The 26,758-nt window shown below is 35.1% G+C and overlaps 2 protein-coding genes and 1 long non-coding RNA gene across 3 annotated transcripts in view; 1 reads left to right on the top strand and 2 right to left on the bottom strand.

Moving 5' to 3' along the window:
• Positions 1-1,893: 1,893 nt before the first annotated feature.
• The window catches only part of LOC148769721 (uncharacterized), a 100,023-nt gene continuing 75,158 nt past the window's right edge, over positions 1,894-26,758 (bottom strand). The window contains exons 5-7 of the mRNA XM_088820308.1: positions 2,559-2,613; positions 2,386-2,487; positions 1,894-1,953 (exon numbers count right to left, since the gene is read on the bottom strand). Of these exons, the coding sequence (XP_088676434.1) occupies positions 1,894-1,953; positions 2,386-2,487; positions 2,559-2,613 (217 nt within the window). The remainder of the gene's footprint in view (positions 1,954-2,385; positions 2,488-2,558; positions 2,614-26,758) is intronic.
• On the bottom strand, positions 5,850-7,442 carry LOC105958100 (uncharacterized). Its single transcript, XM_088820970.1, has 6 exons — positions 7,330-7,442; positions 7,015-7,147; positions 6,722-6,888; positions 6,364-6,640; positions 6,132-6,265; positions 5,850-6,042 (listed from the first exon to the last, which is right to left on the bottom strand). Exons 1-6 carry the CDS (start codon positions 7,361-7,363, stop codon positions 5,894-5,896), a joined length of 894 nt encoding a protein of 297 aa, XP_088677096.1. The 5' UTR covers positions 7,364-7,442; the 3' UTR covers positions 5,850-5,893.
• Positions 22,924-25,041, top strand: LOC148769722 (uncharacterized). Its single transcript, XR_016032263.1, has 3 exons — positions 22,924-23,174; positions 23,358-23,438; positions 24,785-25,041. It is a non-coding gene; the product is annotated as an uncharacterized LOC148769722 (long non-coding RNA).

Here is a 26,758-nt window from a genome sequence, read left to right on the forward strand (position 1 = left end):
TCATAAGCCTATCGTTGCTCTAATCACAATCCCCACACTGCTTCACCCAATTCCGCCCCTTCACCACTTGAATTTGGCAGCAAGTCCATCCCTTCATGACTTGAATTTAACGGCAAGTCCATCCCCTGCATATGACGCCGTTTCAATTTCTGTTTTTGGGTGGATAGGTGTATGGGTGGGTTTTGGTAGGGGGTAGGGTCTGAAAGTGCTTTTGTTTTGGGTTTAATTATTTTATGAAAAATTATCCAACAATAATTTATTTTCTCATTTCTTCTGATTACCAAATCGAACTAAAGGAATTGAAATTACTTTGATTTCATTTTCTTCTGAACCAAACAGCCATGTGATTTTGGAAATACTGTGATTTCATTTTTCCTAACAAAAGATAAGGGTGGATGATATAAAATGTGTGAGAATATGTGAATGTTAATGGGAATTGGGGCTGAGTATTTTAGGAATGGAAAAGACATGAATATCCTTGTATTTGTCATGTGAAACGCACGTGGGGCATTTTGACCTGCAAACTGGTAAAAAAGGGCAAAGTGACATAATTAATTGAGTACAGATGAATTACTGCAAAAATTTTTTATTCAGGTGGTGATGTGCAAAAACTGAAAAAGTTCAGGTGGTTTAAATCTATTTACCCTTTTATTTATTTATTTTTTTTAGTATTTTTCGATTTTTTTTTTCGAATTTTCTTTTTTTCGAATAAAAATAATTTTTTTCAATTTTTTTTCGAAAAAAATATTTTTTGTTTTTTATTTCAGAATTTTTAGTTTTATTTTTTCCAAATTCATTTTAATTTATTTTAATTTTCTTTTTTTTTTCCGAAAAAATATATTTTTTCCATTTCTTTTTATTTTTTCGGAAAAAAATATTTATTTTTTATTTTTTTCGAATTGTTTTTATTTGAATTTTTTTAATTGAATATGTTAATGTGATAAATTGATGAAAACTAGAAAGGACAATTTTGTCATTAATGTATTTAATGATGGCACAATAATTTTATTGAACCTCTCAAGATCCAATTAGTTATCTCCGAATTAGACATGCAAAATTATTTTGGCGGGTCTACCCGGAAAAAAGTAGGACAAACCAAACATCAAACTAACCCTTACTATTTAGTTAATCTTGGCTAATCTCAACATCTAAACAGGGCCTAAAAGTATAAGAGTACATATATAAATTGTGAAAAGAATATTTATAAGTCGCCAAAATCTCATAAGAGAACCGCTCGTCCTTACCGCTCGTGTTCTTGGTCGCCGCTAGCCACTCGCCGCTAGTATTTTGGACTTTTGGGTGGACTCTCAAAGAAGACGGAGGAAATGTGGGATTAGAGAGAAATAAAATGCGTATTTTTTTTTATTAGAGCTTTCTCTTAAAACATAAGAGTCGTGTCCCAACTTTTTTAAAATTGCGGACACTACCTGACACGGGTGTCCTATACTTTTAGCAAAATCACGACACGGCCCGACATGGGTGTCCGAGCCGTGTCTGGGCGTGTCCGAGTGTCTAAGTGTCGGATACGGGGCCTCTTCACCTTCTAGAAATGTCTGTGCAACATAGCTTAGTGGTGTAAATGAACTCATTCATAGTTTTTTTTTTAATTTTTTTTTTTTTTTTATATATAAGTTTTGAGAAATTCGCTTCTTTCCTTTCTTTACAAGGGAAGATTTCTTCAAAGAAAAACAACATTCCTTGATTCTATGATCATTCCTTCACTTACTATTGTTTGCATACCCAATGAAGATGCCATCAATGGTATTGAGTCCAATTTTTACTTGTTTAGGCTTAGATACTTCTACTTTAGCCAAATACCCCCACACTTTAAGAAATTTATATGATGGTTCAAAATTAGCGTAAAAATATAGCTCAAAAACCAGTTAAGTGTTACTAATGTTTCCAGCCTTTGGAGTGCCCGTCCACCACATATGGCTTGAGAAATCCTATAAACTGCATAACAATAACACTTTATTAGCAAGAAATCCTAGATTTTAGGTGGAATATTCTCCAGTTTGTACCTGTTTACTCCATTCGAGTTCCACATTTGGGAACATGATGTATCTCTTGACTTGTAAATATCAACTCGTAAATATCAGATTGTAGTACATCAGAAATTGCATTTTTCGCACAAAACGAGTACAATCCAAAGAACATTCCACGGATTCTAGAAGACTCTGTTGAATTTGACACGATAAGAGTGGAGTGTAAGAAGATTCATAATTGAGGAGGGTGGTTGCAATTACTCAAACATGAGAGATTTTTTCGTGTATTTGATCTTACCTCAGGGAGTGGCCGTAATTTCCCCTAAATTAAATGAAAGAAAAGGTTGAGTATATAAGAGAAGAAGAAAAAATTAACACAAGAAGTACAAATGCAATATACACAACCACAAGTACCTTCTTCAATGCTCGGTACTCCAGGAAGAACTTTTGCAAGAGACTCCATTTCCAACATGTCATGAAAAGAAGCATAATATCTCACATCCTAAAAAGGGTGAAGCTTTTAGTAAGGGACGACTCATCGAGATTACATAAAGAAACTGCAATGGAACATACCTGAACTTCAAGAATCAAACACTTGTTGAAGAGAAGTAAATGTCCAGATTGGATTCTACCACCCGATAAGACACGACATACCCACAAGGCATAAAAATATAGAGGTTTAGAAAATTCTCACAAAAACGAAAAAAGCTCTGAAACATGATTTTAATTTCCTGAAGTATTTAGTGAAGGATTTTTCTTTTCGGTTATGTGGAATTCCTAGTTGCAAGACGTAAAAGATCTCAAAGATGACCAAAGACTAACATAATTTTCCGGTAGTATTGAAGCAGGATCCATGTACGACAAATTTCTGATTTTGTTTTTTTCATTTCAAAAAGTTAACGCTCATCCTAAAACCCAAAACGTAATACTAAACCTTTCCGTCAAACTATTAAGCATAAACAATTAAACAATAAGTAGCTTAGACAGGTTTTGACAAAAAAATAATAACAATTTTTTTGTTAGAGTTGATGAAATGAAATGTGAAAAATAATCTTCTTCTTTTTTTTTTGTTCGGTCCACTCGGTTCGTATAAAGAAGAAAGAATATTCTAGAATAAATGTTAAATTGTGACATTCTTGGGGGTTTCGCATGTTCACCCACAATTATTTATTATATAATTTTCATTATGTGTTATACCTCTTGTAGTTACCCACAGCACACCTTCCTTCAACTGTTTTGAGTCCGTCTGCACAAAAAGAATAAAAAAATGCCCTTAACCAGATACAAAATATATTAGAAAATACAAAACCACCCAAAACCCAGAAAACGAATACCATTGAGCTGAGAAAAGAAAGGCTCCTGAATGTGAAGTTCAAAGTCCACTTCATTCAGTACCTACAAGAACACAATTTCAGCACAAAAAGAAATAATAATTCCCTAAATAAAATTCTCAATCTTACACTCAATAAAGCAGAACCCTTTTCCATGATCAGCTTGTTCCATTCTTCGTCATTTTTATTTAAGCATTGGTCTTCGTGCGGTGGTATTAGTTCTTTACGTGCGGTAAACAATGCTCCAAAATGTATAGACTCGTAAAGAGATGACGCTACGCGCTTATATAATGGATACGATGGAACTCCTTTACAAGTTTCTGCAAAAATTAGGCACTAATCTATTAGTAAATGAACGGTTCCGATAATATTTAACCCATGGCGTAGTGAAAAATGAAGCTCAACAGAGAATCAAATCAAATACGAAATTTAATTTCTGAGATTTCTTGGCTGCAAAAACAAGAAGCGTTTTCTCTATTGTATAACTGGCAAGTCCACATGAACACATATAAGCTAAATGGTAAATAAAGTTATATAATTCCATTTCCATCTCATATATGAGTACGTGTATGTGAATAGACAGCAAATCGGAAGATCGGTAAACGGAACATAAAATTAGAATAAAATTCACTTCACCCCCTATAAATTTCCCATTTTCGCACTTTCCCCCCTAAAAAAATGTCGAAATCTTGGCTGCAAAAACAAGAGGCATTTTCTCTATTGTATTTCCAAGCGTCCATATAAGGAAAAACATGTCAATTTTAATTTGTCGCGTCATAAAATAAAAAATCATGCAAAATAGGACTAAAAATACTATATTTGCAAAGTTATTGCATGTAAAACTAAAACATGATAAGTTAGAGGACTAAATTCCTAAATAAGCCAACATAGATGACCAAAACTACAATTTTCCCTATATTTTTTTACCCTAATCGAAGTTTTGATTTTATTTTGTTGTTTAAATCTTCGTTTTGTAACATAAATAAGGGGTCTTTACAAATAAGCCCATCAATGGGTACTTATTTATAAAGAGATCCAGACAAAAAACTCCTTTACCAATAAGTCCACACATGGTCCAGATTTTTATAAAGGACTAAAATAACCCCTCATATTTTAATATGCTCCAATTTCATCCTTAACTTTATTTAACCTCAATTTGACCCCAAATTTCAAATATTATTCAATTTTGACCCAAAACATTTTTTTTCAGATTTTTATTTTTTCAAAAACTTTTATTTTTCTCGCCGGATTCTGGCGTTGACTTTACAATTTTTTTTTTCTTCCGGATTTTTTCGCCGGTTTCTGGCGTTGACTTTTTCGAAAAAAAATTTCTCTTCTTTTCTTTCTTTCTGTAACTTTTTTTTTTCGTTTACACAACAATATTGCTGTGATTGACAGTAATATTAACTATCTTACTGTTAAACACAGTAAAATTAAACTACAGTTTAACATAGTAATATTGTTATATTAATCTCTAACACAGTAATATTAACACAACAAAACTCATTATTATTGTCTAATAGAGTAATATTACTATGTTGACCGTTCAACAAATATAAACATAATAAAAAACCAAAAGAATTAATATTATTGTGAGTGAGAGTAATATTACTATAACAACAGTAATATTACCGTCAACCACAGTAATATTACAATAATAGATAGTAATATTATTACGTTACTTCGTGAATAACTCAAACAAACAAAAAATCCAAACAAAATAATAATATTGCTGTAGTTGACAGCAATATTACTATAACAACAGTAATATTACCGTCAACCATAGTAATATTATTGTGTTTACAGTAATATTACAATAATAGACAGTAATATTATTACGTTACTCCGTGAATAACTCAAACAAAACAAAAAAACCAAAAAAATAATAATATTGATGTTGTTGACAGTAATATTATTGTGTTTACAATTATTTTACTGGCAACGACAGTAATATAATTACGTTGACTTGTCGACAAATCAAACAAAATTACAAAAAACAACAAGAAATAAAAAATAATAATATTGCATTAATTTACTGTCAACGGCAGCACAATTACATAAATGTATTGTCAACGGCAATACAATTACGTCAATTAACTGTCATTGACAGTATAATTACCTTAATTTACTGTCAGTGACAGCACAATTACGGTCAACGTTTAGCGACGGACGTAACAAAAAAAACCAACCAAACAAAAAAAAAAAACTTAAAAAAACACTAAAAAAAATCAACGCCGTTGACCGCCGGTCAATGCCGGAATCCGGCGGCAACGTGGATAAAAAAACAACATAACGAATGGCTCAAGTATGTATTTTCTCCTTCTATACGGTGTATTCATATTTCATACATACTCTGAATTTCATTTTCGAACTACAGTTTTTTCACCCACGGTATTATAAGGTTTTTGGTAGTTTTTTTTTTCTATTGGTATTCGGTATGTTCTTGATAGAATTGTTGTGCGAAATGATTTTTTGATATTATAATGTGATTTTTTGTAATTTTATATATATAAATATGAAAGAGAGAGAGAGATGAATAATGTGCAGCTAATAAATATTCCATGATAGGGGAGATTATTATGCCACATCTTTGAGAGATGAGATTTCAAGTTGCAGAAGACAAGAGTCGTTCACAATGAATCCCTTTTTAGGATCTTTCATAGTTTCATTCTTAATGAAAAAAAGCCATCCGTCAGTACGGTTGTTAGCTGAAAACAAGCAATCTTCTGCAAGAAAAACAAATTTAGTACTTGATGAGAGAGATTCAAGGAGGAATATCGACAACAATTACGAACCCTGATGTTTTGTAACTTACTCCATGATTTCTCGTATTCATTATCAAAAACCTGGTCTTTCATACGTACTGTAAAACATGCTTCCACTCTTCCACAGCCGAAATAATACAGATAGATGGTGGCAAATATTCCTTTCGGGAAAAGACAAATCTGCCTTCATTTATCAACAGAAATACTCATGTCAACAATGGAATAAGTGCAAGGATATAACACACATAGTTCCAAAATAGAAAAATAAAAAAAGCATAGTACCATTTTTCGCCTCCAGCACTGAATTCCTCAGATTTCCAAACATCTCCGAGTTTGGAGAAGTTTGGAATAATCAAATCACGTTTGTAAGGAATGTCAACATTTCTTGAAGACACGGATTGAGTGATTGCTTCTTTTTTAGCCACAAAAACCTCAGCACCAAACACACATGACTTGTCACCAACTACATATCCATTTGATGGATCTGTCAGATTTTCCTTTGAAATAAATTTTGAAAATCCCCATTTGGACTTCGTTCCTTGGAAACGTCTTGTTCTTCCTGTCCCATACATATACAACAATAAACTAATTGTCATCATATACAGTTCAATTGCAATCAGCTAGAGAACAAGAATAGTACCTAGTGAAGAAAGATACTTGCCGGAAATATGATTAAAGAGAAAGATACTGAAGACAGCATTGACCTCCACAGGTTGAGAACATGTGTCTACCATAGCCAAATATACAGAAACATAGCCGCTATCTTTTCCGACGTTTTCGTCTCCATTAGGATAGATTATTAGTTTCCTGTACAAGTTCAACCATCTTTCATTACTTTTTGATTTTATCAAGCAACAATTGCGCATAAGCTTATGCTGTTAGTGAAATGTATCATTTAATATCAATATCTCAATATATTAGTATACACATTACCACTTATATTCCCCAGCCGCAAATTCCTTAGTTTCGTATTTCTCAATTTGATACTTTTCAAATAAGGAGAATGATTCGATCTTGACCAACAAATGTGCAGGTGGTGCCTCTCTTGTTTCCATTCTGCTGAATTCTGCAGATTTAAGCAATATATACTAATTTTTTTATTATACACACACACATATATATATATATATATATATATATATATATATATATATATATATATATATATATATATATATATATATATATATATATTGAGAATGAAAAGAAAAGAAAGAATTAGTTTTGTGAATATCATATAATACATACCATGGAATTCTGGTAACACTGGTATCACAGACATAATGATTCAATCTTTTCTACTTTGTTTAATTTGTTTAGTAAGAATTATAATGAGGTTCTTTGTCACATTTTATTCTAATAATGTACAAAGTCAATGGTGTTTAATTTGTTTGGGAAGAATTTTGACTAAGTCTCAAAGAAAGTACAATATTAAGTTATCAGACATTAGAGTTTTTGTGTTAATTAATTAAATGCAAGTGAAAGCAAGAATTATTGTATAAGCAGAGTGGAAAGTCTAATCCTAACACGTTAGAGAATCCAATGCTCAATCAATGACAATGAAATGGGAAAATAAATTGCTATAAAACTACCAGTCTTAGTAGTTGTCACATGAAAGTTTAATCCTAGCACGATAAGTTTAATACTACAAAATATAATTGTAGCACTAACAAAAAAAAAAAATGGTGCAAATGTCTCTCAATTTTAGAGAAGTTTGAAATCCTCAAATCACACAAAGACCGACCTTCAATCACGGTCTATGTAGCGCCGAATTTTCAACTTCATAACATTTTTGCAGCGCGGAAACTTTCAACTTCATAACATTTTTGTAGTTCGTGTCAGATACTTGAGGACACATGTTTGACATCTTATATGTCATTTTGGAATTTCTAAAAAGTTAAAAACATATTGAATAGTAAATCTTAAAATATTTTTGTTGCTTCCTTAATCATTTACATTGTCTGATAATCAATTGCGAGCTAGTAGTTGATAGTAAAATTTATTTAAATATATATATATATATATATGAAAATATATAAAAATAAGGGTAAATAGTATTAAACCACCTGAACTTTTTACAGCTTTTGCACATCACTACCTGAACAATTTTTTTTTTTTTTTTTTTGCAGGAGTTTATATGTACTCAATTAATTGTGCCACTTTGCATTTCATTACCTGTATATGTTTACAGGTCAAAATGACCGGTTCTCACCCCAACCCACGTGCGCTTCACATGACAAATTCAAGGCTATTTGTTGAATTTAAATGCCTATGGAAATCAAGTCAACTATTGAGACAGACTACGTGTTACGACATTAGGTGTCGTAACAAAATTCTTGTGTTGTCACAGTAATAAATCTACTAAAAGCAGAATAAAGAATACAACAATTTAATGTGGTTCGGATACAAACGTACCCTACATCCACGAGGACTTGCAAAACTAGTTCAGATTTAAGTGTACAGTAATATGACTTAATAAAAAAACTAAAGACTCCCTCTTTATGTAATATGCCGTTCTTGCACACGACTCGAACTTGTTGATAATCAAAGCAATTCCTCCTCCGCACTCTTGGACTTTCTCCAATGTTGAACTTCCTTCAAACGGCGGATCGACCTCTCCCGAGATCTTTTAAGCACTTCTCCCGAAACGCCGATCTTCTTTATGGCCTGGTAGAAAAAACCTGTTCTGTTGCCACACCTGATGTGCCGACAGGGCTGCAGCACGGGCTGCACCCTTCAAAGCCTTTATGTTGGGATTTTTCTTATTAAAGCTCCATGGGACTCATATGAGGTTGAGGGCCTTATATAGGCACGGAATCCACCACCCTTAACCTAACTTGGGCCCTAAGAAATCGATTAACTAGGTAATAGAATCCTAGTCGATTTCTACTTCTATTCTAGATAAGTACAAAAGATACCTAACTAGAATATAATACATGGAAATAAGTCTAAGTCCTAATAACAATATTACAAAAATAGGACTCTAATTAATTCCAAAATAAACATGAAAAACAAATCTTTGCCAATCTTTAATTTCCACGTATGGCGGATTTCTTCAATCTTCACTAACAGAAATCTGGCGCCAACAATCTCCCCCTTTGGCATAGATTGGTTAGAATCCATGTTTAACAACAACTCCCCCTGCAGATGAGATTTACTCCCCCTGCAACACAGATGTCACTTTTCTTCACCCGTCTTGGTCTTCTATAAGAGTGTCCCATCATGGGGCACGTTACCACGCAGCGGAATTGGGTGAATGCCGTGACAAACTTCCGTCTCAACCTTCCTTGTGGACACACGTCATCCAATAAACAAAGCAAAGAAATCAAAACCCAAAAATCAGACACTAAGTATATCTAGTGACCCGCTCTGATGCCAATTGTTGATTTTAAATGCCTATGGAAATCTAGTCAACTGTTGAGACAGACTACATGTTACGACATTAGGTGAGGTAACAGAATTCTTGTGTTGTCACAGTAACTAACCTACTAAAAGCATAATAAAGAGCACAAGAATTTAATGTGGTTCGAATACAAATGTACCCTACATCCACGATGACTTGCAAAACTAGTTCAGATTTAAGTGTACATTCATAGGACTTAATAAAACACTAAAGACTCCCTCTTTATGTGATACGCCGTTCTTGCACACGACTCGAACTTGTTGATACTCAGAACAATTCCTCCATCCGCACTCTTGGACTTCCTCCAATGTTGAACTCCCTTCAAACGGCGGATCGACCTCTCCCGAGATCTTTTGAGCACTTCTCCCGAAACGCCGATCTTCTTTATGGCCTGGTAGAAGAAACCTATTCTGTTGCCACACCTGATGTGCCGACAGGGTTGCAGCACGGGCTGCACCCTTCAAAGCCTTTATGTTGGGATTTTTCTTATTAAAGCTCCATGGGACTCATATGAGGTTGAGGGCCTTATATAGGCACGGAATCCACCACCCTTAACCTAACTTGGGCCCTAAGAAATCGATTAACTAGGTAATAGAATCCTAGTCGATTTCTACTTCTATTCTAGATAAGTACAAAAGATACCTAACTAGAATATAATACATGGAAATAAGTCTAAGTCCTAATAACAATATTACAAAAATAGGACTCTAATTAATTCCAAAATAAACATGAAAAACAAATCTTTGCCAATCTTTAATTTCCACGTATGGCGGATTTCTTCAATCTTCACTAACAGAAATCTGGCGCCAACAATCTCCCCCTTTGGCATAGATTGGTTAGAATCCATGTTTAACAACAACTCCCCCTGCAGATGAGATTTACTCCCCCTGCAACACAGATGTCACTTTTCTTCACCCGTCTTGGTCTTCTATAAGAGTGTCCCATCATGGGGCACGTTACCACGCAGCGGAATTGGGTGAATGCCGTGACAAACTTCCGTATCAAGCTTCCTTGTGGACACACGTCATCCAATAAACAAAGCAAAGAAATCAAAACCCAAAAATCAGACACTAAGTATATCTAGTGACCCGCTCTGATGCCAATTGTTGATTTTAAATGCCTATGGAAATCTAGTCAACTGTTGAGACAGACTACGTGTTACGACATTAGGTGTGGTAACAAAATTCTTGTGTTGTCACAGTAACTAACCTACTAAAAGCAGAATAAAGAATACAACAATTTAATGTGGTTCGAATACAAACGTACCCTACATCCACGATGACTTGCAAAACTAGTTCAGATTTAAGTGTACAGTAATAGGACTTAATAAAACACTAAAGACTCCCTCTTTATGTAATATGCCGTTCTTGCACACGACTCGAACTTGTTGATACTCAGAACAATTCCTCCATCCGCACTCTTGGACTTTCTCCAATGTTGAACTTCCTTCAAACGGCGGATCGACCTCTCCCGAGATCTTTTAAGCACTTCTCCCGAAACGCCGATCTTCTTTATGGCCTGGTAGAAAAAACCTGTTCTGTTGCCACACCTGATGTGCCGACAGGGCTGCAGCACGGGCTGCACCCTTCAAAGCCTTTATGTTGGGATTTTTCTTATTAAAGCTCCATGGGACTCATATGAGGTTGAGGGCCTTATATAGGCACGAAATCCACCACCCTTAACCTAACTTGGGCCCTAAGAAATCGATTAACTAGGTAATAGAATCCTAGTCGATTTCTACTTCTATTCTAGATAAGTACAAAAGATACCTAACTAGAATATAATACATGGAAATAAGTCTAAGTCCTAATAACAATATTACAAAAATAGGACTCTAATTAATTCCAAAATAAACATGAAAAACAAATCTTTGCCAATCTTTAATTTCCACGTATGGCGGATTTCTTCAACCTTCACTAACAGAAATCTGGCGCCAACAATCTCCCCCTTTGGCATAGATTGGTTAGAATCCATGTTTAACAACAACTCCCCCTGCAGATGAAATTTACTCCCCCTGCAACACAGATGTCACTTTTCTTCACCCGTCTTGGTCTTCTATAAGAGTGTCCCATCATGGGGCACGTTACCACGCAGCGGAATTGGGTGAATGCCGTGACAAACTTCCGTCTCAACCTTCCTTGTGGACACACGTCATCCAATAAACAAAGCAAAGAAATCAAAACCCAAAAATCAGACACTAAGTATATCTAGTGACCCGCTCTGATGCCAATTGTTGATTTTAAATGCCTATGGAAATCTAGTCAACTGTTGAGACAGACTACATGTTACGACATTAGGTGAGGTAACAGAATTCTTGTGTTGTCACAGTAACTAACCTACTAAAAGCATAATAAAGAGCACAAGAATTTAATGTGGTTCGAATACAAATGTACCCTACATCCACGATGACTTGCAAAACTAGTTCAGATTTAAGTGTACATTCATAGGACTTAATAAAACACTAAAGACTCCCTCTTTATGTGATACGCCGTTCTTGCACACGACTCGAACTTGTTGATACTCAGAACAATTCCTCCATCCGCACTCTTGGACTTCCTCCAATGTTGAACTCCCTTCAAACGGCGGATCGACCTCTCCCGAGATCTTTTGAGCACTTCTCCCGAAACGCCGATCTTCTTTATGGCCTGGTAGAAGAAACCTATTCTGTTGCCACACCTGATGTGCCGACAGGGTTGCAGCACGGGCTGCACCCTTCAAAGCCTTTATGTTGGGATTTTTCTTATTAAAGCTCCATGGGACTCATATGAGGTTGAGGGCCTTATATAGGCACGGAATCCACCACCCTTAACCTAACTTGGGCCCTAAGAAATCGATTAACTAGGTAATAGAATCCTAGTCGATTTCTACTTCTATTCTAGATAAGTACAAAAGATACCTAACTAGAATATAATACATGGAAATAAGTCTAAGTCCTAATAACAATATTACAAAAATAGGACTCTAATTAATTCCAAAATAAACATGAAAAACAAATCTTTGCCAATCTTTAATTTCCACGTATGGCGGATTTCTTCAATCTTCACTAACAGAAATCTGGCGCCAACAATCTCCCCCTTTGGCATAGATTGGTTAGAATCCATGTTTAACAACAACTCCCCCTGCAGATGAGATTTACTCCCCCTGCAACACAGATGTCACTTTTCTTCACCCGTCTTGGTCTTCTATAAGAGTGTCCCATCATGGGGCACGTTACCACGCAGCGGAATTGGGTGAATGCCGTGACAAACTTCCGTATCAAGCTTCCTTGTGGACACACGTCATCCAATAAACAAAGCAAAGAAATCAAAACCCAAAAATCAGACACTAAGTATATCTAGTGACCCGCTCTGATGCCAATTGTTGATTTTAAATGCCTATGGAAATCTAGTCAACTGTTGAGACAGACTACGTGTTACGACATTAGGTGTGGTAACAAAATTCTTGTGTTGTCACAGTAACTGACCTACTAAAAGCAGAATAAAGAATACAACAATTTAATGTGGTTCGAATACAAACGTACCCTACATCCACGATGACTTGCAAAACTAGTTCAGATTTAAGTGTACAGTAATAGGACTTAATAAAACACTAAAGACTCCCTCTTTATGTAATATGCCGTTCTTGCACACGACTCGAACTTGTTGATACTCAGAACAATTCCTCCATCCGCACTCTTGGACTTTCTCCAATGTTGAACTTCCTTCAAACGGCGGATCGATCTCTCCCGAGATCTTTTAAGCACTTCTCCCGAAACGCCGATCTTCTTTATGGCCTGGTAGAAAAAACCTGTTCTGTTGCCACACCTGATGTGCCGACAGGGCTGCAGCACGGGCTGCACCCTTCAAAGCCTTTATGTTGGGATTTTTCTTATTAAAGCTCCATGGGACTCATATGAGGTTGAGGGCCTTATATAGGCACGAAATCCACCACCCTTAACCTAACTTGGGCCCTAAGAAATCGATTAACTAGGTAATAGAATCCTAGTCGATTTCTACTTCTATTCTAGATAAGTACAAAAGATACCTAACTAGAATATAATACATGGAAATAAGTCTAAGTCCTAATAACAATATTACAAAAATAGGACTCTAATTAATTCCAAAATAAACATGAAAAACAAATCTTTGCCAATCTTTAATTTCCACGTATGGCGGATTTCTTCAACCTTCACTAACAGAAATCTGGCGCCAACAATCTCCCCCTTTGGCATAGATTGGTTAGAATCCATGTTTAACAACAACTCCCCCTGCAGATGAAATTTACTCCCCCTGCAACACAGATGTCACTTTTCTTCACCCGTCTTGGTCTTCTATAAGAGTGTCCCATCATGGGGCACGTTACCACGCAGCGGAATTGGGTGAATGCCGTGACAAACTTCCGTCTCAACCTTCCTTGTGGACACACGTCATCCAATAAACAAAGCAAAGAAATCAAAACCCAAAAATCAGACACTAAGTATATCTAGTGACCCGCTCTGATGCCAATTGTTGATTTTAAATGCCTATGGAAATCTAGTCAACTGTTGAGACAGACTACGTGTTACGACATTAGGTGTGGTAACAGAATTCTTGTGTTGTCACAGTAACTAACCTACTAAAAGCATAATAAAGAGCACAAGAATTTAATGTGGTTCGAATACAAATGTACCCTACATCCACGATGACTTGCAAAACTAGTTCAGATTTAAGTGTACATTCATAGGACTTAATAAAACACTAAAGACTCCCTCTTTAGGTGATACGCCGTTCTTGCACACGACTCGAACTTGTTGATAATCAAAACAATTCCTCCATCCGCACTCTTGGACTTCCTCCAATGTTGAACTCCCTTCAAACGGCGGATCGACCTCTTCCGAGATCTTTTAAGCACTTCTCCCGAAACGCCGATCTTCTTTATGGCCTGGTAGAAGAAACCTGTTATGTTGCCACACCTGATGTGCCGACGGGGCTGCAGCACAGGCTGCACCCTTTAAAACCTTTATGCTGTGATTTTTCTTATTAAAGCTCCATGGGACTCATATGAGGTTGAGGGCCTTATATAGGCACGGAATCCACCACCCTTAACCTAACTTGGGCCCTAAGAAATCGATTAACTAGGTAATAGAATCCTAGTCGATTTCTACTTCTATTGTAAATAAGTACAAAAGATACCTAACTAGAATATAATACATGGAAATAAATCTAAGTCCTAATAACAATATTACAAAAATAGGACTCTAATTAATTCCAAAATAAACATGAAAAAAAAATCTTTGCCAATTTTTAATTTCCACGTATCGCGGATTTCTTCAATCTTCACTAATAAAAATCTGGCACAAACAATCTCCCCCTAACTTGGGCCCTAAGAAATCGATTAACTAGGTAATAGAATCCTACTCGATTTCTACTTCTATTCTAGATAAGTACAAAAGATACCTAACTAGAATATAATACATGGAAATAAGTCTAAGTCCTAATAACAATATTACAAAAATATGACTCTAATTAATTCCAAAATAAACATGAAAAATAAATCTTTGCCAATCTTTAATTTCCACGTATGGCAGATGTCCTAATAACAATATTACAAAAATAGGACTCTAATTAATTCCAAAATAAACATGAAAAACAAATATTTGCCAATCTATAATTTCCATGTATGATAGATTTCTTCAATCTTCACTAACAGAAATCTGGCGCCAACATTATTGATGTCTCTTCAATTACTAAAATAGCCCCTAATTCCCGTTGACAGTCACACATTCTCACACATTTCATTTCATCCACTCTGTATCGTTTTCTAGGGAAAATAAAATCAAAGTAATTCCAAAATTACAAAAATCACAATGGTGCTTGGTTTAGAAGAAAATGAAATCAATGTAATTCCAATTTAGAAGAAATGGAAAAATGAAATATTGTTGGATGATTTTTCATAAAATATAAAACCAAAAAAAAAAAAAGCACTTTCAAACCCCACCCCCTACCAAAACCCACCCATACAGCTACCCACCCAAAAGAAGAAAATGAAACGGCGTCGTATGCAGGGGATGGACTCGCCGTTGAATTCAAGTCAAGAAGGGCGGCGATGGTAACTAGCACCGCCAAAGAGAAGAATAAGAAAAGAGGAAGTACGGTGTTCTCTACGGAATAGAGAAATAGAGAGGGAAGTGGACAATGATAGGCAAATTGGAGAAATAAAGGAGATACAGGAGAAAAATAGAGGGAAAATAATAGAGATAACAAGGAAATTGAGGGAAAATTAAAGTAATTAGGGTTATTTAAATGGAAAAGACAACAATACCCTTGGATATCGCATTTGCAATGCGCGTGGGTTCAAAATCGGTCATTTTGACCTGAAAACGGGAAAAAATGGCAAAGTGGCACAATTAATGGAGTATGGGTGAACTCGTGCAAAAAAAAATTGTTCAGGTGGTGATCCGCAAAAACTTAAAAAGTTTAGATGGTTTAAGTTATTTACCCTAAAAATAATTTATTCATAACTAAAATTTTATGTATATTTATATCGCATATTTAAAAATATATCCCTATACTTTTAATATTTACACGTTTCTCCCAAACTCCCGTATTCCCATTTTTGGGACATGCCGTTTCTCCGTATTCATTTTCCCGTTTCCACGTACCGTCGTTTTCCGGACGGTCAACCGCCGGTCTCCGACGTTGACTTTTTTTTTTTTTGGAAACTATTTTTTCTCACTCTAAATTATTGTGTTAACAACAAAATTATTGTCTGAGATAGTAATATTGAATACCAAAACAGTAATATTATTGTCCCAAACATTAATATTACTAATATTACTGTCCCAAACAGTAATATTATTATCCCAAGCAGTAATATTACTGTCTCGAACAGTAATATTATGAATATTACTTTTTCAAATAGCAATATTGCTAATATTACTGTCCCAAACAGCAATACTATTGCATGAAACACTAATATTACGGTCAGAGACAACAAAATTGCAGGCCAAGACGATAAAATTAATTAACAAAGTAAAATTACTGTTTCAAACAGTTAAATTATTATCTCCAACGATAATATTGCAGGCCAAGACAGTAATATTACGTAAAATATTTTTTTTATGTAAAAAAGTTTAAAAATAAAAAAAAAGGTTCAACGCCGGACTTGCCGGAAAAAAAAAATCAGAAAGAAAATGTTTCCCAAAAAAAAAATAAGTTAACGCCGGAGACCGGCTGATGTGTCTAATCATAATTAGGCCCATAAACCTAATTAAGATTAGGCCCAAATTGCCCTAATTAATCTAATTGTGTGTGAAAACTCAATTAGATTACTTTTTACCTTTAAATGACAACACATTGTCCCACATCGGATTTCTACGAAAGTCCTACCTATTCATCCACCTATAAATGTATGTTTCATTTCATATAGGAAGGTACACTCTAATTTGGCAATTAATTATTATTATTTGCTTATATTACATCTTTTGACTTGAGTGTCGGAGGATAATCGTCGGGCCAAACCCGGCGTGTCATCTAGTGTTTCAATTGTTTTGTAGGTTAACGAACGGAGCAGTCCCTTCGACTACCTCGGACACGTGGCAGTGACTCTCGGCATTCTCTACCTTTGTGGGCTCAAGGACTCTTGGGTTGCCCAATTGGCATTTGAGCAGCATCATTTTGGCGCCGTTTATGGGAATGCAAACTCGATCACGTGACACGGGAGGAGGTGGTCAAGGTAGTCTCAATCCGCCTCAACAAGGAGCCGGCAGCAGGATCCCGGATCCGCCTCGAAGAAAGAGCACGGCGGGAGCCACCAACACTGCGGGACCTTCAGTGCCGATCATCCAGATGACGACGGAAGAGTTGCAAGCCATGATGGACGAGACCGCGGCCAAGGCAGCGGCTTGGGCGGCAGCGGACGCAGTAGCTCAATACATCAGCGCTCAAGGCCATAGTGATTTCGAAGAGCCGATTCTATCAGAAAGCGATCCCACAGATCCCGCTCGCGTCCATGTGACGCCGCCAATTGTGGAGCCCCACGACTCTGAGGAAAGGGTGTCGCTCGGCGACCGAAGCCTTTCTTCAGAACGGGCTCCCAAAAGATATGCTCAGCCCCAGTCGCATCAGCAGCAGCCCCAGTCGCATCAGCATAGCTCAGCCTCGGACCAAGCTCCTCGAAGAGAAACGCGTGGTCGATCACCACGCCCCCTAAGGCAACGAGCTCCTTCAAGGGAGAGAGCGGCGCGAGACCGCCGAGAGAGAAGTGGATCCTCTCGGTCGAGTGTTCCACGCCATGAGCCTCAAGACGATAGACATCGCGGACGTTTCTTTCGCCGAGGCAACTCCCCTCGAGAAGAACATGGGAGTAGATACTCTCAGTCTGAAGAGACGAGAAGGCACCGCGAGAATTTTAACAATCGTAATTCGAGAAGCTCACGGTGAGAAACTTCGAGATCAACCGCTCGCTTTGGAGCGCTCCCCGCCCGAATAAGCCCCTTTATTCCGGCCATTATGGAGGAAGTTTTACCGCTCGGATTTAGGATCCCCAATCTGCCCCAATTCGATGGAATTGGAGATCCCCAAAGTCACCTTAACAATTTCTTCGCTAAGATCGACCTTTACGGCCTCAGCGACGCCCCCTACTGCAAAATTTTCCAAACTACCTTAACTGATCAAGCACAAACTTGGTTCAACGGTCTACCTAGAGGGTCATTGGATGGCCTGAGCCAACTATCGGAACGTCTCCTTAGCCAGTATTCCATCAACAAGAGATACGCCAAAACCGGATCGTACCTTACGTGGAAATTTTTTTATTAGGGCTTTAATTTCTCTTAAAACATAAGAGCCGTGTCCCAACTTTTTTAAAATTGCGGACACTGCCCGACACGGGTGTCCTACTTGTAGCGAAATTACGACACGAGTGTCTGAAGCGTGTCCGAGTGTCTAGGTGTCGGATACGGGGACTCTGCACTGTTGAGTGTAGATTTTACGCTCAATACGTTTACTTTACGTGGATATTTTGTTTAGATTTAATTATATTTGTGCTTTAATTGATTGATTTTGTGTTTTATAGGTGAAAACGAGAATTAGGTTTCCATGAAGGAAAAAAGATGAAAAAGAAAGGAAAAAGTTGCAAATAAGGAAATAAATCCAATTGGAAGAAGCAGTGTCCACCATTTCGAGCATATCTCTCTCATACGAACTTCAAATCAGATGATCTTCTAGATGTGTCCGTGTAGCATAGCTTAACAGTGTAAAGAGCCCATTAATTATATATATATATATATATATATATATATATATATATATATATATATATATATATATATATATATATATATATATATATATATTTTGAGGAATTCAAATCTTCTTACAAATTGGGAAAGTAGGGCAAAGACAGAATTCGAAACTCACTCTAATAAAATTCGAGTTCACCAAAATAGTCAGACTCAGCTCGTTTATACCACTATTCTTGCCGTAATGCTCTCCTTTTAAATTAGAAAAATATTTTGGATACCATTGTAATTTATAACACGATACCTCTTGAATCCTTATTAGATTTTTTATTACCTTTTATTATTTTTTTAAAATGCAAGAAAATTAAAAGTAAGTTGATTGACGGTCTGACTTAAATGCAATCGTATCCCCACTTCAGTTTATAAAAAAAACCAACCACATGTCTTTTGACGAAAATACCCTCCCTTATATTCAAAATAGATGTCGGGCTCCCCCACTTGTTCTTCCAACTCGCTTCTCTCTCCACAACGGCTCCCCACCCATGACTTCTCAATACTTCCGACTGTTTCTCCCTCACCAAAACACAACCAAAATCACTTTCTCTTCCCAAAAAATATAAGCAAATCGTCTCCGAGGCTTCCATTTCCACAACTATTTTGCATTTTAAAGACATTGTCGTTGAAACAATTTTCCTAACGACACAAAAAGTTACTATTAGACACGGAAGCACTAGTAGAAAAATAATTTTTTACTACGACCATTAACCGTAGTAAAATGTATCAAATTCGTAGTAAAAAGGTTTTTGCTACGAATTTCCCTCATAGCATATACGGGCGTGACAAAAGCTTTGCTACGGTAAATGGCCGTAGCAAGTACTAGAGTAAATCCTAGCATTTACTACGATTCCAAGATTGTCCCGTAACAAGAGATACCTTTTGTAACGATTTTGTACCGCAGCAGAAAAAATCGTAGTAAAAAGTCATACTCTGAGTTTCATTTTCTAACTGCAATTTTTGCACCCACGGTAATATATACTAGGTTTTTTGTTGTTTTTTCTTGTGGTATTCGTGATTAAAACACTAATATTATTAGGGTTGTCCTCGGTAAAATTGTTGTGCTAAATGATTTTCTGGTATGATAATGTGATTTTGTTTTTGTTTGTTTCAAAAAATCCAAACAGATCCAAAAATATCCCGAAAATAAATCCGAAAACGAATAATTCCACAAAAAATACAATTTTCCGCAATTTCCGGGACAAAAATCTTAATCGAAACCAATTATTCAATTCCGAAAAAAAATCAAAAAAATTCCGAAAGGGCCATATTTAAACCCCAATTAACGGAACGATGATGGAATTAAAACTCGTTTTGATCATAGGATGATCTACAAACTTTGCAGTAAGTTACATCATGTACATATATCTTCTTTACTATTATTTATATTGTATCAAATATATACATGTTCTTTGAATTAATACACATCAATTGTAAATTGGTGTCCAGAAAACAGAAGGAAGTAATATAATCGAATTAATAAACTTTTACATTAATTGTTATATTAAAAAAAAAACAGCAAAAGAATACATATACGAATTACATAATTGGATGATACCTAAAATACACAAAATAACTTTTTTTTTTAATAAATTGAATATAACGTCTTTACATATGATAACGGAACCGAGCCAATCGAACATTTCACGATTAATTAACATGAACTACGTACAGGACAACACTTAAACGCGACGGCTTTACACAGCGGACAAACATTCTTCATGCGCAGCCAACGTCGGATACAATCTGAATGGTATTCATGACCGCACTCGAGAACTCCGATATTATTCTTATTATTTTCTTGGCACAAATCATCGAAACAAATCACACAAACATCACTCTCTTCCGGGCCGTCTCGATTATTATTAGTGATATCGGGACAAGAATTATTAATCTTTATTTTCAGACACTTTGTGATCTGATCATCGGACAAACCGGCGGCGGTCCGATCTGCATGTTCTTGCTGACGTGGATGATGATGAATATTACTTGCGTTGAAAATCAGGGTTTGGTCTTCTTCTTGAACAAGATACGTTGACCTCCTCGTCGTCGTCGTCGTCGTCGCCGTCGCGTAGTAATTGTTGTTCGGCAAGTAGTAGTGCTGCGGAGGGATGTATGGCGAATAAGGAATCAGAACATAGCCGTGGGCGGTGGGGAAGATACGGCCAGGAATGGGCCATGGCAGAGGCGGCGGCGGTGGCGGCGGGGGATGATGAAAGGTGGCGGCGCGCTGGAATTCTCCGGCGAAGTTGAATCTACGAAGGTGAGCCGCCATTAAAGAAAATATATATAATAGTGCTTGTGAGAAAGAAGAATGAGAAGAGTATTCAAGAAACCCTACATATGAAGCCCTATTTATAAGATGTTGGAATTTGTAGTTTGTACGCTATTTGATTAATTAATTAATTACTTGCCATAAAAGAAAGTGTGGTGTAATTAATAACTGCTGATATGTAATATGAGTTTGAATCTCTGTCTTACCTTAATTATTCTTGCCTTAATGCTCTCTTTTTAAATTAGGAAATTTTTGTTTGAATATACCGTTGTAATTAAGTTATAAGATGACCGCCTCTTCGAATTTCTATGATTATTTATTTATTCTTTTTTACCCGTGATGATTCCTTTGAACTATGGGCGAAAATTGGACGGAATAGATCGAAAATGACGTTTTTAGAAAATTTTCAATTTTTTCGAAAGTAAAAAATGGGTTCCGATTTCCTTTTCAAAACAATCGAAATGCAAAAATTCATTACAATTTCGGAAATTTTAGAAATTAGGTTAGTTTATGATCTCTTGTTTCAAATTTGGATATAACGAAATTTTTCACAATATTTTTATCTCTTGTGAAATTTTGCAGGAAAATGCAAGAAAATCCAAATGAGAGATCGGCAAAACGTAATAAATAAAAACAAATGTAGGAACAACAAATTGAAACATTGATTATACCAATTAATATTTTCTAATGTTTTAAATTACTTGACCGTTCGATATTTATATTTTTCATATAAAATTTAACATAAGTTATATTATGGAATTACAAAAAATATCAAAAATTATGTTATATATTTTGTAAGACCATAGAAATATTCGAAATTAAAATCGGATCGAACATTGGAATTTCCGTTAATTTCATTTACCATTCGAACTACATTCCAAATAAATTCGGCAGAATCGGAAATCGGAATGAAAATAGAACAGTTTTAAATTCGGATATTTTCGGATCATAATTGTGGAATTCGAAAATTCCACGATTTCCACCCCTGAATATAAAATAAAATAAAAATATTTTTTTAACTTTAGATCTATTTATATTAAGGGTGAAAGTCGGATGGATCCGATCGGAATTAGCCTTTTCGGAAAATTTCCTAAAAAAATCGGAAGTACAAAATCAATTCCAATTCCAATTCCAAAATTTTTGGAATCTAAAAATTCATTCCAATTCCAAAAGTTCCGGAAATGTCGGAATTTCGGAAAAAAATCGGAAATCACATAAGCTTTAAAATTTTAAAATGTACACGAAATTTTCTAAAATGTTCATAATTTTTCGAAAATAAGAACATCGACGTCGATAAAAGTAAAACTAATAATAACTACTAAATTTTAGTTCAAAAAAAAAAAAAAACACGGCATAATATCCAATAAAACTTCTAACAACAACTCATTACGTCAAAATCATAAAACAAAACTTATAGGTGTATTTTTCCGAAAATAAATATTATATAATATATACTATTTATAGGTGTATTTTTCGGAAAAAAATCGGAATTTTTCGGAATTAATTTCAGAATTAAATCGGATCGGAAATTGAAAATTCCAAATTTATTTTATATAATTCCAATTGCAATCCAAAAAAATCGGAAAATTTCGGAAATCGGAATTTCGGAAGTCGGAATGAAAAAAGTTGATCCAAAATCGGAACTTTTCGGATCGGAACCGGCAGAAATTGGAAAATCCGTTCCAACTTGCACCCCTAATTTATATACAAGAAGATACGATCACCGAGAGCATAATTATTCTTTTTTCGTTAAATATCGCGATACATTGCTTCAGTGGTGAATTACCAATAGCACAGAGACCTTAAAGTTATTTTAGAACACCTTAAGGATACCTATGTAATTTATCCTTTTTTTATTAAAAAAAAGATAAATTACCAAATTACCAATTGAAACTTTGTGAACCCCAAAATTGGGTTTATGAGTATTCTCACAGTTGGCCACATTTCCTCGTGCAACCAAACACACAACCTTCTGTATTCTCCTCCTGCAACAATCCTCCAAAAACCAGAGAAGAAACCTAAAAACCATTAATCAAAAAAAAAAAAAATAAATGATTCGAACGCGGTTATTGTGGTCCAGCCTAGGGTTTATCTCTACTTCGGGAGCAATTGCCCAATTCGTTTTGAAAGATCTCTGGATTGATCGAAATTCTCTCTCTTCTCAGGTGCTCTTTCCCGTCAAATTCAAATCCTCTCTCTCTCTCTCTCTCTCTCTCTCTCTATATATATATATATATATATATATATATATATATATATATATATATATATATATATATATATATATATATATATATATATATATATATATATATCTGAATTTTTTTGATTGGTTAATGTATTTGCAGTTGAAGGAACAGTTTAATTGTTTAGACAGCCCTGTGTCGAATCTGGAATCTGTCATTTCCAGTAAACCCAATTCATCGCAGGTTTGATTTATTTTCATTTTTTTTTTAATTTAGGTTTTGGTATTTGGGCATTTCTTATTTTTGACTTTAATTTTGGAATTTGTTAATTTTTAATTTTATATTTCTACCTTCAAGAATCTGGAATTATATCGCCAATTCACAGTAGAAAATCTTCGGGGGGACGGATGTTTAGGAACAAGTAGAATTCTAATGTATGTATGTATGTCTTAGAAACTAAATTCTTGCTTTTTTTCGTAAGGAAAAAAAAAAACAAAAAACCCAATCCGCTTGTTTAATTGTAGGTCGTGGTGTGAATTAAGAAACATGCCTCATCGTCTTCCGTTTTAAATACCTCCACAATATAGTTCCAAATAGAAGTTTTCCCTTTTGTCCTTAGTTAATGCGAAGCGCGAATATTTCAAATATATTATCGAGTTTTTTTCAATTCAAGAATGTGTCGTATATTTCTTTTCTTATGAGGAATCTTGAAATGTGGTTGTTTGACGTATTTGATTCAAATAGTATCATGTGTGCATTTCTGTCAAAATTATAGATGTCCCGTTTCACCGTTTCTCGAATTGGAATGGTTTAAGATTGTAGCCTTCATTGTTACTTCATATTACCAATATGCCACATAACTATGTATGATTTATGAACCTTATTATAGATTCGATTTCTGCAACTAAGCATGTCGTCATATTTGTCGGTGTTTTATGGCAATTTAGTATATATCACTCCCCACCTCAAATTCTAATTCAAGAGATGTATGAATCGTTGAAAAAATAACGAGCAAAAAGGTCGAATAACATGATAGCACATCCATCTCTGTTTCTGTTTTAGTGAGTTCTGTACGTTTGTTTATCCGAACATAATCTTGCTGGTTTCCTTTTTCTTGGTTATTATGGTAAACTACGCCCCCTCTTAAATAAGGTCAAATTACGAAAAAGTCCCTCCTGTTTGGGTAATTGCAACCACCCGACAACTATGAATCTTCTCACACGTCCATCCTTATGGTGTCAAATTCAATGTAATCTTCTAGATTATTTGGAATGTTCTCTTGTTTGTACTCGTTTTGTACAAAAAATGTAGTTTCCGATGCACCACAATGTGATACGTACAATGTGGAGCTCGAATGGGGTAAAACGGGTACAAATTGGAGAATATTATCTAGAAGATTCCACTAAATTTGACACCGCAAGGGTGGACGTGTAAGAAGATTCATAGTTGAAGGGGGTGGTTGTAATTTCCCAAATAGGAGGGGGCTTTTTTGAAATTTTTACCTTACGTTAGGGAGGTGCCCGTAATTTACCCTTCCATTTATTTGGAGTTTATGCATGGACTCTTACATCTGTAACACTTAATTGTAGGACGAAGGAACCATTGGATGATCGAAGCTCCTGATTTCTTGCAGCATGTGCATATGCTCCTTACGGATTTCTCGTATTTTTATGTATGAAGATGGGAAATTTGTACCAAATACACATATTACATGAGTTTTCTTCAGCTTTTCACTTTTGACTGATACAGCAATGTTATAAATTGTTTCCTGTCTATGTAAGAGTGAAAATTGTTGTTTTGTGAAGTTGACATTTCTGGTGCAATTCAGTCCAAGATTTATTTGTTACTCAGTCCTAGAAGTTACGAGAAAATGCATTTCGCTCCCTAGAAATTTTCAATTTTCGCACTCCCCCTTAAAAATTTTATTCAAGATGTACTTTGTCCCAAATCAAAAATTCCGGTGTATTCTTCATTTGAATTGTTGTAAGATAGTCCACTTGAAGGGCTTTTGAGTCATTTCATTTTTTCCATCCAAATCATAATATCCTATCTTTTCTAATAGACAAAAAACTAACCGATTTCAGTCATTATATTTCGGGAAAAAAAAAGTTAAGGATTTTTTTCTCCCACAATGTGTGAACCCAAAATCGTGAGAATCTTCGGGTGCCTTGGACATATTTCATTGCAATTCCAGTGAAAAATGAGCTAGAAATAATAATTTGGGTCAAAGTGCAATTGGAACAAAATTTTGAAATGGGGATAATCTTTTTTTTTTTTTTATTTGTAAGGGTTGAGTGCAAAAATTGAAATTTTATAGGGGGCGAAGTAGACACGGCCACGGCCCGGTTCGGGCCGGTTCAAACCGGTTCACGGTTCACATTTTCCGGAACCGGAACCGGCCCGTAGTATGGACGGTTCAGCAGGCCGGGTCGGCCCGGAAATTTTGAATTTTTTTTTTTTTTTTTGAAATATTTGACGAATAAGTAAATTAAAAGAAGTACTTTTAAATAGAAAAAAGAAAAGGAAATAAATGAAAAGACTTGAACTTAATTTTAAATTCAAAATTTTAAAGATTTCGAATTTAAAATGAAGTTGCCTACTATCCATTACGAAATCAAAGTCCACGTACTTTTAATTTTTTTTTTTTTTTTTTTTACTAAGAACCGAAGAGAAATTCGAGAATGCAAAAACTAAAGAGAGAATTGAACTTTACTAAACTTTTTTTTTTTTTTTTTTTTTTTGAGTAAATTCAAGTCCAATACAAGGGGAAGTTGGGGAGGGGGGACTCGAACCCTAGACCGTTACCCTATTGGTAAAGGCTAGGTACCAACTCTCCTAATGAGGGTTGGTAACTTTACTAAACTTTGATATTGAAGAAGTAGAGAGAATTATGAGTAAATTGGTGAGAAATGGGGTTGGGGTGTGAGGGTATTTATAGGAAAAATTGGGGGGGGGGGGGGGGGGGGGGAGGGTGGAATTAAAAAAAAAAAAATAACGGACGGTTCACCCGGGCCGGTTCACTAGCCGTTATTTGTTTTTTTTTTTTGGCTAAGCTTATTTAAAACATCTTATAAGCTCCTACATCTGATAAGATGTTTTAGGAGCTGATAAGCTGTTAGATCTTATTTTAAAAATTATTTTTTAAGGTGTTTGGATATGTAGCTTATAAGTTACTTTTTGTTTTTATAAGTTGTTCAGGTGTTTGGAAATAAAATGTCTGTTTATTGCTATAATAACAAAAAAGTACATGACGTCAGTATAATTGTTAAAATTATTTGACTCAAATACTTTTGTTCCTAAAATATTATTATAATATTTACAAATTATTTTTTCAAATAATAATAATAATATAAAATTATATAATAATATAAAATAAAAGTTGTAAAATAAATATAATTTTTTTTATAGATGAAAGAAATATAATTTATTATGGAGATAATAAGAATATTCGTGTATTTTTATATACATATAAAATATAAATAGAGAATAAATTTGTTTACAATTATTACGATAATTACGATAATAATATTTAACTAATTATTAATCTTAATTACAAGAATACG

Source organism: Erythranthe guttata, chromosome 7 (genome assembly GCF_056151865.1).
Source record: "Erythranthe guttata isolate IM_541 chromosome 7, IM_541, whole genome shotgun sequence".
NCBI classification, from domain to species: domain Eukaryota; kingdom Viridiplantae; phylum Streptophyta; class Magnoliopsida; order Lamiales; family Phrymaceae; genus Erythranthe; species Erythranthe guttata.